Genomic DNA, 11,239 nt, shown 5'->3' with positions numbered 1-11,239 from the left:
CGACAACCTGCTTTGAAGCCGCGGAGACAGAAAGGAGGGAGGCCCTCGGCCACCGCCTCTACCCGCGGACAACCAGTCGCCGGGATCCTGCGGTGACCACTGGCCCCGCCCGCCCGTGTGCAGCCGGGAAAGCGCGCCGCCCCGCAACCTTCCCGCTGCGTGGCCCTCGGTCGCCCCCTGCTGCCGCGGCGTGGACGCTGCAGGCCCCCGTCCGGCCCGCCCACCCGCCTCCGGATTGGCCACCGTGCTCGACTGGGGCGCCAAGGCCCCGCCTTCTCTCCGGGTCCTTTGATCACGCGCGGGAGGGCTCTTCCGGGGCCGGAGCCAACCCAAGGTGCTGCTGTCAGGGCTGCACGGCGGGAGGTAAGGCATGGCCGGGTTGGATGGGCGGCAGCGCGCCCGCGCGGAGCAACTTGGGGTGCCGGGGTCCCAAGGTACCCAGGCGGGCATCGGCCCCTCGGTACCCCCTCCCCAGTACCCCCGAGCCTCCCCGCAGCTGGGAACCATCTGCCCGCCGAGGCGGGCCAGCAGCATCCTAAGAGCGGCCTCGTACCTTTCGGGTTCTGGCTCGCCCCCCTCGGCCCGAGACCGGGAGCTCGCGATTGGCAACTGGCAAAACTGACCCACGGACATGAGGCAGTCAGCTCGTACCTCTTCTTCTATCTGAGAGTCCGGGACAGGAACTTGGGCCATCTCAGTGCCGCCGCCCAAGGATGATCTCGTTTCTGTCGATGGGGGCGATCCTCTCCACCTCTGCCTGTCAGCCCTGGCCGGGCAGGGAGGGACATAGGCGGGACATCTAGGTGACCTCATCTAGATTAGATACTGTCCATCTGTACACAGTGTCCACACTCGTACCTGAGAGCGATGCTGAGGACCGTGTATAGGGTTACACCAGGGACAAGGATGCAGGCCTGCGGCTCCTTCCTCGCACCGTGGGGGAACGGAACCGGAACCCTTTCACATAATCCTAACTCACCCCTCCACCGCGGTGCAGGCCCAGCTATTTCTCTTTCCCTCCATTTAGCCGTGCACCTGCACCTAACCTTCCTCAAGCAATTGACACCCTGCAAATGTCTACCAGGCATCCGAGCTAAGCCACACCCTCTTGTTAGTAGACGCTGGGCAGGAACCTGGGATCTGGGCCTGTCCTTGGTGCTCAGAGCCACGGTTACCTCGGGGTTATTAGTGTTTGGCTTTAAGTTTCCCCGGCTTTCCAGACCTGCTTGTCACCATAGGTACAACTGATATCCTCCCTTCGTCCTCCCCAGGGAGCCCAGAGGAGGTGCCCTCCCGAGGCCACCACTGCCCATGCAGTCCATCCATTCAGCCATCTGGCTACTGATGTCATGAGTAACACGACAGTGCCCAATGCCCCCCAGGCCAACAGCAACTCTATGGTGGGCTATGTGTTGGGGCCCTTCTTCCTCATCACCCTGGTCGGGGTGGTGGTGGCCGTGGTAAGGAGCCCTCAGACTTGTCTGGGGCGGCTGCCGGGTGGGCCTGGTTTGGTGGCCACAGCATCTCAGCTGTTAATAAGGGTGCGGAAGTGGGTCTTGAAACTGGGTAGTGCTCACCTGCCCAGCCCCCACAGCACCGTCTCTGTTACAGGTAATGTATGTGCAGAAGAAGAAGCGGTGAGTGCCCTACCTTCCTGGTACTATACCCTTTACCCTAGCAGAAATGGGCTCCTTTCTGGCCCAATGGTTTGAGGGGAGGAGACACCGGATAGTGCAGGGCTGAGCCCGGCTCAGCCCTGTCCTCCTGCTCCGCAGGGTGGACCGGCTACGCCATCACCTGCTTCCCATGTATAGCTATGACCCTGCGGAAGAACTACAAGAAGCTGAGCAGGAGCTGCTATCCGACGTGGGAGACCCCAAGGTGCGTTACATTTCTGGCTAAGAACCAGAACAGGAGGCAAAAAGAGGCAGTTCCTCACTAGGCAGCCAGTCCTGTTACAAATCGCTGCAGGTCTCCTCTTCCGAACAGGTGGTCCATGGCTGGCAGAGCGGCTACCAGCACAAGCGGATGCCCCTACTCGACATCAAGACATGACCGTCCACACCCCGCCATTCACGGCCCACCCAGATAGGTACAGGGCGTCTATTCTGAGCACCTACAGCTGGCCCCAAACCACACCTTCCAGGCACTGACGGGCTCCTCTTGTGGAGTGGGCAGCAACAGCTTTGCTTTCCCTAGCCTATTCCCACGGTGACGGGCCTAGATGTATAGCTGTATATATTTTGTAAATAAAAACTTTTGTGACTTCAAGTTACCCTCCTTGGGGTGGACTCCATTGCAGAGTGGGGCGGGGCAGGTGGCCATGGTCAGCCCCTTTAACCGCACGTACTGAACACTCCTCACACCAGAAACTGTCCAGAAAAGGCTGTTTTTTATTCAAGTAACTGCAAAAAAGAAACCAGGGGGGGAAGCCCCAGGCTGGGACAAATACTGGCCACCCCTCCTCCACAGAACAAGGGGAGGTGGCCCTACACCCTTTTCCCATCCATGTGGGCCCCCCTCCTCTGCTGCAGCATCCACGGGGCGGGGCCCCATCTTCCCTAGTGTGGGGTAGTAACCAGCCTGCTGCGCCCCAGCCCCCCTTCCCCTAGAGTGTATTGTGTGAGGGAGGGAATACAGGCAAAATCGGGAGAACTTCTGACGCTGGTAGCAGCAGCAATGGTGGGTATCTAAGAATGAACATGGAACAAAAAACAACACAACCGTCCAGAGGTAGTTTGTGAACAGAGGAAAAGATGGAACCAGAACCTTGGGGGGCAGGGAGGAGAGAAAAGGAGGGGGCGGCAAGGCTGGCTCCTTAGTGCTAGTGCAGGAAGAAGAACAGCCCATAGTGGATTGGGGGAGGCCTGTTGGTGCCCCGTTTGCCTTTGGTGGAGGCGAGAACAGGACCTCATTCTGGAGATGGGTGATGAGTCTCATCTCATGTTAGAACATAAAAGTGGGTGGAGCCAACATCATCCTTCTTCCTGTTGTTCAAGGGGCTCAGCCAAACCAGTGCGGGATCTCTGTGGGGTGGGGCAGGAGGGGCTGAGAAACCCACCCGGTGACACTTTGGTGGGGACATGCTGGGATTTAAGCATCCCCTGCGATGACCACACGGCTGCTGCTAGGTCAGCCAATGGGCCTCGTCAGAATGAGATGGGGCTGGGGCCCCTTAAGGCCAGGGAATGCTCCCAGGACCCTCTACAGGGAAGCCAGGAACAGCAGGGCAGAAGGGACCCGCAAAACAAAGCGCCCAGAGAGCCATGGCTCTGAGGGAGGTGCGCACTGTTGCGGCTAAATGGGAAGTTAGCCATGTCAGGACGGGGCAGGTGTGTTGGGGAGGAGCACGGGGAGGAGCACGGGCTGAGCCGAATCCCGCTCCCGTGGGGGCTGCGGAGCAGAGCCTGCAGCTGGTGCCTGGTGCAATAGTGTGCAGTGGGGGCGGGGCGGGGCGGGGAGGGGCCTGGGAGCAGGGCTTCTAGTCCCAGGGGACAGCTGCTCCTCATTGGCTATGGAGCAGGCGGCACTGCTATGGAGTGGTGGTCACTGCTCCTCCTCCGAGGACTCCTGGGAGATGCCCTCCTCTTCCTCCTTCTCCTGTGGGAGGCAAGGACTGGCCTTCATTCTCAGCCAACACCCCTCCCTCCCTCCCTCCCTCCCTCCCAGGCTCTCTTCTGAAGAAGGGGGATGAGTCAGGGCTGAGTGTGTGGGTGACTCAGCAACCTCCACGCTGCTTTCATTCATAAAAACGAAGGATTTAAAGGGAGGGAAAAAAAAAAAACCCAAACCACACACACACTTGTTCTCAGTCACAGGCCAGACCCAGCGCCTGGCCCCCGGCCTACAAGGAGGGCTGAGGAAGTGGCTCTCCAGAGAGGGGGGCAGAAGGGCAAGAGACAAGAGCCGGGGAGCTGAGCCAGAAAGCAGCACAGGGCAGGTGCAGGGCTGGTTCTAAGAAGGCCTGGGATGCCCAGTGGCTGACCCTTCCCAGGGTGGGAAGGAAGCCCCAGGGATGCACTCACTGGGCGGGAACGTAAAGACGCCACAGGGCCCCCCAGCCCCCACCGTGCCAGGCAAACTCCAAAAACAACTAGTTTCCTGTTACTCACTCCTGGGGCCAAGCCAGCAGGGCCCCCCAGCCCCTCCACCACGGAAGGGGTGGCTCAGTTCAGGGAATGGATGACCTTGACTTGGGGAGTCCCCAGGGGTCGCCCCTGTAGGTTCCCTACCCAGATCTTCACTTCCTGACCTTTTCATGAGGGTCCTAGTATGGGGTTGGGGTGGGGACACAGGACACTTTCTGAGGGCCCAATGAGGTCCCATAGTGGGTACCTGATATCAGGGATTATTTTTCTGGCGATCTCTGAAGAAGGTAACCCTGAACGTGGTGTGACATGCTCCACGAATGCTCAGACATCCCACAGGCCCACTCTGGGGCATCCGTAACCCACCTGTCACCCAGCGAACACGCGAGCACCTACCAGTTTCTTGGGTCTGCCCCTTGGTTTCCTCCCTGGAGCTGTGGTGGCTTTCTGAAGGGTCGGGGGTTAAAACAAGGGTAAGTCCAAAGTGCTGAACAGAGCCCAAGAGACACCCAAGCCCAGTGACACAGAGATGGGGCTGGCTCAGGACAGCCCAGGACCCCACGAGCAGGTCCACCCAAGTCCAGCTGATGATGACTGGCCGGCCCCCACCCCCCACCCAACATACACGCGCCCCCGCCCCTCCTCCCCCCTTCAAAAGTGACTCAGAGGATATGAGTCGTGTGTTAAAAAATAAAATAAAAACAAGAACATTTTTGAGGCTGATGCCACCGTGACTCTGCCCTCCCCACACGAACGAACGCTTCGTGTCCTCGGGATGAGCGAAGGTGACATTCTCAGCCCAGAGCTGGCACAGGCCTTTACTCTCTCCGCCCGCCTTGCCCTTTCCCAGACCTGAAAAGCTATTCCCTGTCCTGGGTACCCCACTTTCCACAATTAGCCAGACCACCCCAGCATATGCGCAGGACGTCCTGTAGGAGGCTCACCCGAGTCTTGGCGGCACCCTTATTCTTGCTTCCCTTTGGTCGGCCCCGAGGTCTCTTCGGAGTTGGCACTTCACTGGGCTCCTTCTGCAAAGATGTCTGGGAGTCAGGGAAACTACCCACCAAGCTGTGCTGGTCCCCAGGTCACCCCAACCTAGAGTCTGAAGAAGATGCAGCAGGCACGCCATGGAGACTTCAAATTTGCCTGACTCCCCCATCAGGCTCCTGGCCCTCAAGCCTCTAAAAGGTTTTAGACCAAAGAAAGAAACCTGGGAGAGCCGTCACTCAAGCAGGGAAACAGGAACCCTGACCCGACTAATATTGTTTTGGTCTTCTGCAAAATGCCCAGTACTGTAGCGGACCTCACTTGGTGGGGAGCACCTCGCTAGAGCGTCAGATAAACCAAACATAAGGCAGTGGTCTGGCACTGGTCATGACTGCTCCCACCCCTCCTTGTCTTTGCATGGGAAACCCCTCTCAAGGCCAGACTAAAATGTGGTGCTTCCCGCTCTTGATCAATCCAGGCACCCAGCAAGCTGAGCCAGGAGTACCAGCCTGGACCACAAACTTTCATCCAAACTCAAAACCCTCTCCACAACTGGGAGGCCAGACAGCAAGGGCACGGCCTGGAGGAACCTTGCTCCCATGACCACCACCCGGGACAGCGGCTAAGTTCCATCACCCATCAGATTTTCCCAGACAAGGCAACCTGCGGAGGACAGACTCTGCCACTTTCGCAGGGCCAACAGCTTCTTCCCACCTGGGAGAGGGCAGACACCTCCACTGTGAAGACAGACAGGCCAGGCGTTCAGGGACACCCCCGCCCCAAGATCCTCAATGTCCACTACAGAGCCAAGGCCTAAGTAAATGATAAGACATCATCTACACAGCCACCTGACTCAGGGTGGTACAGAAACAGAAAGACCAGATGGAGAACTGCCAGGGCATCCGGACAAGGGTCTGATGACTTGTTCAAAACCGTGTACCACCAGTCCAAGCCTGCTGCTGTCTGTTGGATCCATTCTGAACAGGGCAAAAACAGGGTCTGGTCTTTCTGATTCTCCCACTTTCCTGGGTGAATGTTAGTTAAGAGATGGCTGGCTTCGCCGTGACCTTAGATACCGAGCTAGACGCCTCTGGGCAGTACGCACACACAGGGATACACATGCGCAAAGAGTCAGCTCAGACCCCCCCCCCAGCCCAAGAAAAGAAACAGAAGCAAAGCTTTAGACACCCACCTGACTCCCTACCAGCGCCGTCCCAGGACTCACCGAAGGCTGCTTGCGCGGCCTGCCCCGACCTCGCTTCTCAGTCCCATCCTTTTCCTGCTTGGAGGCCAGGGGCTGGCTGGACTTTGAGCCTGACTCGCTCATTCTCCTTCTGTATGTGTGGGGCAGCAGAGTGAGTCTGGCAGAGATGCACGGAGACAAAATAGCAGTTATACAGGTGTTCCCTCCACCCCCTACCCCTGCCACCCCTCCCAAGCACACCGCCAGGGTAGTGACCTTGAGGTATAGCCAGCTTAGACAGCTAGAGTCCCAGAGAGACCTGGGGGGTAAACCTGGGGCAAGTTGAGGCAGTTCACTACTGTGTCCCTTAGCCGGGGGTTGCAATAGGAAGAGAAGTCTGTCTCCAATCCTGCCAGGGTTGACACCCAGCAACTCCAAGCCTGAGACCCAGAGCAAATGCCAGATGCTTAAGATCTGTAGAGGGCGGCCATGTGGGGGGGGCAGCTGAGGGTCTTCATGAGGGACTGGAGCTGCGCTTTGATAGCAACTTTACTTAAGGCAGGGCGGATTCTCAACAAACCCTTCCCAGTAAAAGACTCTGGGTAGGAAGTCCCTTACCTGAGGTCTAGCACCGCACTGTGTGTTGGGAGACACTGGCACAAGGAGAGCCTGTGTCCTGTACTTAAAGAGGCCAGGAGAAGCGTCAGGCACCAACCCAGCCTGTCCTTAGCGAGGGCAGAAGCCCATCAGGGAAGGTACAGTCTCCATGGCACTTGCAGAGCCACCTCACTGCCACTGGTGAGGACCAGGCTGCAGTTAACAGAGGGTCCATTCTGTACACTGGGCAGTGCTCTTACCACACAAGCTGCCCCCCCACCCCCCTCTTTCCAAATTTGAGGCAACGGGATAATTTTGACCCAACGACAGGAAAACATTTTGAAAACTTGTGATTTCTAAAACACTTAACGGTTTCCTAATTCTCAAGCATCAAGAGACTCCAGATGGTGCTGCGGACTCTGCTAATTATTCTATTACGATATTTCAAACTCAGACCCCTTTAAACAGGGTGGCTGGGCCAGCTCCCATCATTAGCGGCTTGGTCTGTTCTCTAATTACAGGCCGTGATTAGAACCTTACATTACACCACAGGTCTCCTTCAAACCAAACATCAGAATTAATCAGCTAATGAGCGCTGACCTCACACCGAGGTCTGCTGGAGGCCCTTCAGAGGGGGCTCACGGGGGAAAGCCCGCCCCAGTCCCAAAGACCGTGCATGCACCCCGCTTGCCTGGAGACCCTGGCCAGTCTCCCGGTCACTGTTTTGCCGCCTGGTGCCTCCCGAATTCTTGCCGTTAGGGACTCTAAACCACCTGCTCTCCCCAATGCCCCCATTGAATTAAGCTTAGAGTCCCCGTCCAGCGAGACCAAGGAAAACCTCATCTCTTCCACCTGTTTCTGAACATCAGGGAGGCCGGGCACGGCGAAGTCACATTTAGGGGTCCAAGCCCCATGTTCCTCTCGTGGGCCTCCAGCCTGTCTCTCACACGGGTGCAATACACTGTGGCTCCTCAACGTTTAAGTAAGTATGCAAGAACTACTAGAGGAGTAACATCCCGGCAGACCTATTGTTAAGGGTTTTCCCCCCCTTTAAATAGCCCAGATAAGACCCCTCAATAGCCCAAGGTCACACAGCAACTTGGTAAAATGGAGGTTCTTGCGGAAGGCTTACAGACCGCCACTTTGTTTACTGAGAAGCAGGTTAAGACCCTGGCGCCTTCTACTCCAGAGTGAGGGTGCCTTCGCCAGCGTCCCGGCCTGGAGGTTGTAGGCCGGCGCTTCTAGGAGCTAGGACGAGAGGGAGGGGCGAAGAGCCCTGCAGGCGCGGGAAACGGCGCACCCCGACCACATGCACCGCCACGCGGGTGCGCCCGGCCCCACTTCCTGCCAGAGGGGGCACCCAAGCCCGCCTTGGGGGCAGGAAACCTGGTGCGAATCGCAGGAAGAAAAAAACCCCTTCCTCCACGAAAACCAAAACGGGGTGGGGGGGCAGAAACGGGGAGTCGAAGGGACTAGTTCTAACAGAACCCAACAAAGCAGAGGAACCAGTTTGTGGGGGCGGAGGGCAGGCCCGGCCCTGGGGGTTGAAGAGGCGCGGGGCAGGGCCAAAGGTGTGTGTGCGGGGGTGAAGCCCCGAAACCCAGGCCCACGCGATCCGGCCTCGTCCACGCACAGCACTATCCTGGGAAAGGCCGAGGAGAGGCCAGAGAGGAATCTCGGGGCGCCGGGCCCCTCCCCCGCACTTCTAGAACTTCCCTGGCAGAGGGGGCCGCGCGCCCACCTCCCGCCGCTGCGCAGCGCGCGCCCCTCCCCGAGGCCGGGCTCGCCGAGCGCGAGGTGCACGGGCGCCGCCGGGTGCACAAGCGGCGCTCGTCGCAGCCGCGCGCCCCCTCCCCCTCCGCGCGCCGTCCCCCGAGGACTCCGCACCCCACGGTCGCGACCCGGGCACCCTCGACCCGGGGACCGGAGGACGCGGAGCCCGGCGGACGCCCACCCGGGCCCCGCCGCCTGCGCGCACAGTGCGGCCTCCCCTTTCCCGCGGCCCGCGCAAGCCCGGGGCCTGGGAATAAAGCGGGCAGCGCGCGCCGCAGGCCCCCCGGGCGCGCCGCGGACACTCACCGCGAGCTCCGCAGGCCGCCGGCGGGGCGCGCGCGGGGCTGCCGGGTGCGGCGGGGCTGGGCGCAGGGCACCGGCCTGGGCTCCGCCGCCGCCGCCGCCACCGCCGCCGGTCGCAAATGCGGATCTGAAACCGGGAGAGGGCAGAGGCGCTGAGACCGCTGCGTGCGCGCCGCCCGGGCCCCCGCCGGGGATGTGTGTCACATCCGAGCTGGGGCGAGGAAACACGGACGGATTCCGCTCCCCCGGAGGATGGCGAGGGGCAGGAAGCTGGGCACGGCCCGTGCGCGGCCTCAATAAATAATAATATGATTAGATTCTAGACCTACAGGAAAAAAAGAAGCCACCCGAGCGGCGGCGAACTCACGCCTTCTTGGAGCCGCGCCAACACCAGAAATAGCCTCGACTCGGAGTCCCAATTAGAAGAGCGCAGCCCCGGCTCAGGGGAGCTTAAAAAGAGCGACCCAGGGGCAGGGGGGACGGGCCCGCCCGCGCCAGCCGTGTCACCGGGGGGCGGGGCCATGCAAATGAGCCCGGGGATTTAAAAGGGCGGCCGCCCGCCAGCCGCCGCCGCGCGCGGGTTGCTCGCCACTGCCGCCGAGGGTTGCGCGCGCGGCCTCCGCGGGCACGCGCACCGACGGCCCTCGTTTCTCACAGTTCTCCGGCAGCTTGGCGGAGGAGGGTCCGGTGACAGCGGCCCTGCTGTCTAAGTGGGGGGCCGGGGACACACCTAGAGGAGGCCCCCCGTGGGCTCCGGCCTCGCGGGGCGACGCGTGCTGACGTCTGTGCCCTCGGATGTCCACGCGTACCCTAGGCAGCCCCCCGCGGCCGGGACGCCGTCCCTCGAGCCCACGTCGAGGGCCTCGCCTTAGTGCCCTTCTGTCGCCAAGCAGGTGACAGCGTGTGCGGCTCCGGAGGCCTCCAGGCGCGTAAACAACAAAGTCTTGTGAAACCCAAACGTGAAACTCGGTCAATGCCAACGGTTTAAATCTAGTAACGGCCACCACCCAGGTGCAGGCTTCAAAGGAGCCGAGCGATTGGCCGGCTCGCCGGGACACCGCGGGGAGGAGTCACGGGGTGACCCGCTGCGTGGTGTTGAGGAAGCACGAGGTCCCTCTGGTGTGATTCCCCGCCCCTGTGACTTACGAATCCAGCCAAGCGCCTGGAAGCCCCTTGAGGGCAGAGGTTCGAGTTTCCCGCCTTCGGGCGCCTGGGTCAACAAAAGACTTGTTGCTGGGCCGGAGGAAGCCTCAGTGGGAAGATGGCGCGCGGGAAAACGGGCGGAGGGACGCGCCCTGCAGGCCGGGCGCGGGCCCTTGGACGCACCTCCCCACCTCGATTCCCCGAGTCGGCCTTTCCACACCTCTCGTGATGCAGGGAATCGCAATGCGGGCCCAGTGACACACGATTGTGACTCATAACTGTTCCCCTTCCTCCGCGGTCAGCCCTCTCCTCGGGGGGCGCGCGGGCGGTGGAAGGGTTCGCGGGGGCCCAGCGTGCGCCCGGCTGGAGGCGGGGTGGGAGCCGTGGGGAGGCGGGCCTCCCAGTTTCAGGAATGCCTCAGGAATGTTTCCGGTGGGGGGTGGGGAGCGCGGCGGGCCCGGCTCCCCCCACCCCCGGGCCGTAGGATGGCGCCCTGGGCGCGGGGCAGCACGTGCTCGGTGGGGGTGGGGCGCAGCGGTCAGACGCCGGAAGCCCGGGCAGCCCGCGGGTCCCGGACCCAGGTCCAGGTGACCCTCAGCTCCTGAGGTGCCCCAGGAGAGGGAGGAAGTCACGGAGGGGCGTGCCCATCGGGTGGCGGGGAGCCTAGGGCGCCGGGGCAGTCTGGGGGAGGAGCGGCTGCCCCTTTGTGTGCAGCCGCCGTGGGGGCGGGGCGGGGTGGAAGCGCGCCGCGCCCTCCATCTTTGTGCCCCGCGAGCCGAGTTGGCTGGAGAGGGGCTCGAAGTTGTTGCGAGCTCTGGGGACCTCCATAACGAGGTGTGGCTGAGCAAGCTGCCAACTCCCACCAACGCCAGCACACATCCTCCCATGGTACAGGCCATTGCCAGCAGCCTAGGCCACTGGGGCCTTGCTATGGTGTTGAAGAGGGGAAGAGTTTGGGAATGGCCCCCGCAGGCCCTTTTCCGCCAACGTAGTAGTGGCCCCTGGGCGGCCACCGCCTCTGACCTGTGTGTACCCTTCCTTCCTGGATGGGCTTTCGGAAAGCTTCGCCAATTGCTTGGCCCACTTCTAGCAAGCTAGCTTGATCTTACTTTCCTGGTTCTCTTTCTCCTCATTGCTCACCGGCCGGTTTTGTGTCTTGTGTGTG

General features: G+C 61.1%; 2 protein-coding genes across 8 annotated transcripts; one reads left to right on the top strand and one right to left on the bottom strand.

Annotated features, from left to right (window-relative positions):
- The first annotated feature begins 295 nt into the window (after positions 1-295).
- Positions 296-2,271, top strand: LOC110338321 (small integral membrane protein 29). Of its 2 annotated transcripts, none has more exons than XM_021221643.2 (5): positions 296-363; positions 1,272-1,460; positions 1,612-1,637; positions 1,776-1,881; positions 1,990-2,271. In XM_021221643.2, exons 2-5 carry the CDS (start codon positions 1,350-1,352, stop codon positions 2,053-2,055), a joined length of 309 nt encoding a protein of 102 aa, XP_021077302.1. In that variant the 5' UTR covers positions 296-363; positions 1,272-1,349; the 3' UTR covers positions 2,056-2,271. The 2 variants fall into 2 exon arrangements, with proteins under 2 accessions (XP_021077302.1, XP_029388970.1); XM_029533110.1 differs by having other exon boundaries at positions 1,972-2,260.
- Positions 2,272-2,372: 101 nt separating this feature from the next.
- Hmga1 (high mobility group AT-hook 1) lies at positions 2,373-9,436 on the bottom strand. 6 transcript variants are annotated; one of them, XM_021221036.1, is made up of 6 exons: positions 9,299-9,436; positions 8,935-9,058; positions 6,268-6,436; positions 5,033-5,116; positions 4,485-4,535; positions 2,373-3,600 (listed from the first exon to the last, which is right to left on the bottom strand). In XM_021221036.1, exons 3-6 carry the CDS (start codon positions 6,400-6,402, stop codon positions 3,547-3,549), a joined length of 324 nt encoding a protein of 107 aa, XP_021076695.1. In that variant the 5' UTR covers positions 6,403-6,436; positions 8,935-9,058; positions 9,299-9,436; the 3' UTR covers positions 2,373-3,546. The 6 variants fall into 6 exon arrangements, with proteins under 6 accessions (XP_021076695.1, XP_021076701.1, XP_021076693.1 ...); XM_021221042.1 differs by having other exon boundaries at positions 6,301-6,436; XM_021221034.1 differs by lacking the exon at positions 8,935-9,058 and having other exon boundaries at positions 9,261-9,430.
- Between the last annotated feature and the right edge of the window lie 1,803 nt (positions 9,437-11,239).

Source organism: Mus pahari, chromosome 21, assembly GCF_900095145.1.
Source record: "Mus pahari chromosome 21, PAHARI_EIJ_v1.1, whole genome shotgun sequence".
Taxonomy (NCBI): Eukaryota; Metazoa; Chordata; class Mammalia; order Rodentia; family Muridae; genus Mus; species Mus pahari.
Note: the sequence above shows the minus strand (reverse complement) of the source record. Positions and strands in the feature narration are given on the sequence as shown.

Coding starts and splice junctions, on each gene's coding strand:
- LOC110338321 (XM_029533110.1), top strand. CDS start 1,350: ATGAGTAACACGACAGTGCCCAATGCCCCCCAGGCCAACAGCAACTCT. Junction 1,461..1,611: donor TCGGGGTGGTGGTGGCCGTG/GTAAGGAGCCCT, acceptor TCTCTGTTACAG/GTAATGTATGTGCAGAAGAA. Junction 1,638..1,775: donor TATGTGCAGAAGAAGAAGCG/GTGAGTGCCCTA, acceptor CCTGCTCCGCAG/GGTGGACCGGCTACGCCATC.
- Hmga1 (XM_021221036.1), bottom strand. CDS start 6,402: ATGAGCGAGTCAGGCTCAAAGTCCAGCCAGCCCCTGGCCTCCAAGCAG. Junction 4,536..5,032: donor AGGGTGCCGCCAAGACTCGG/GTGAGCCTCCTA, acceptor CCGACCCTTCAG/AAAGCCACCACAGCTCCAGG. Junction 3,601..4,484: donor GGGGCAGACCCAAGAAACTG/GTAGGTGCTCGC, acceptor TGCCTCCCACAG/GAGAAGGAGGAAGAGGAGGG.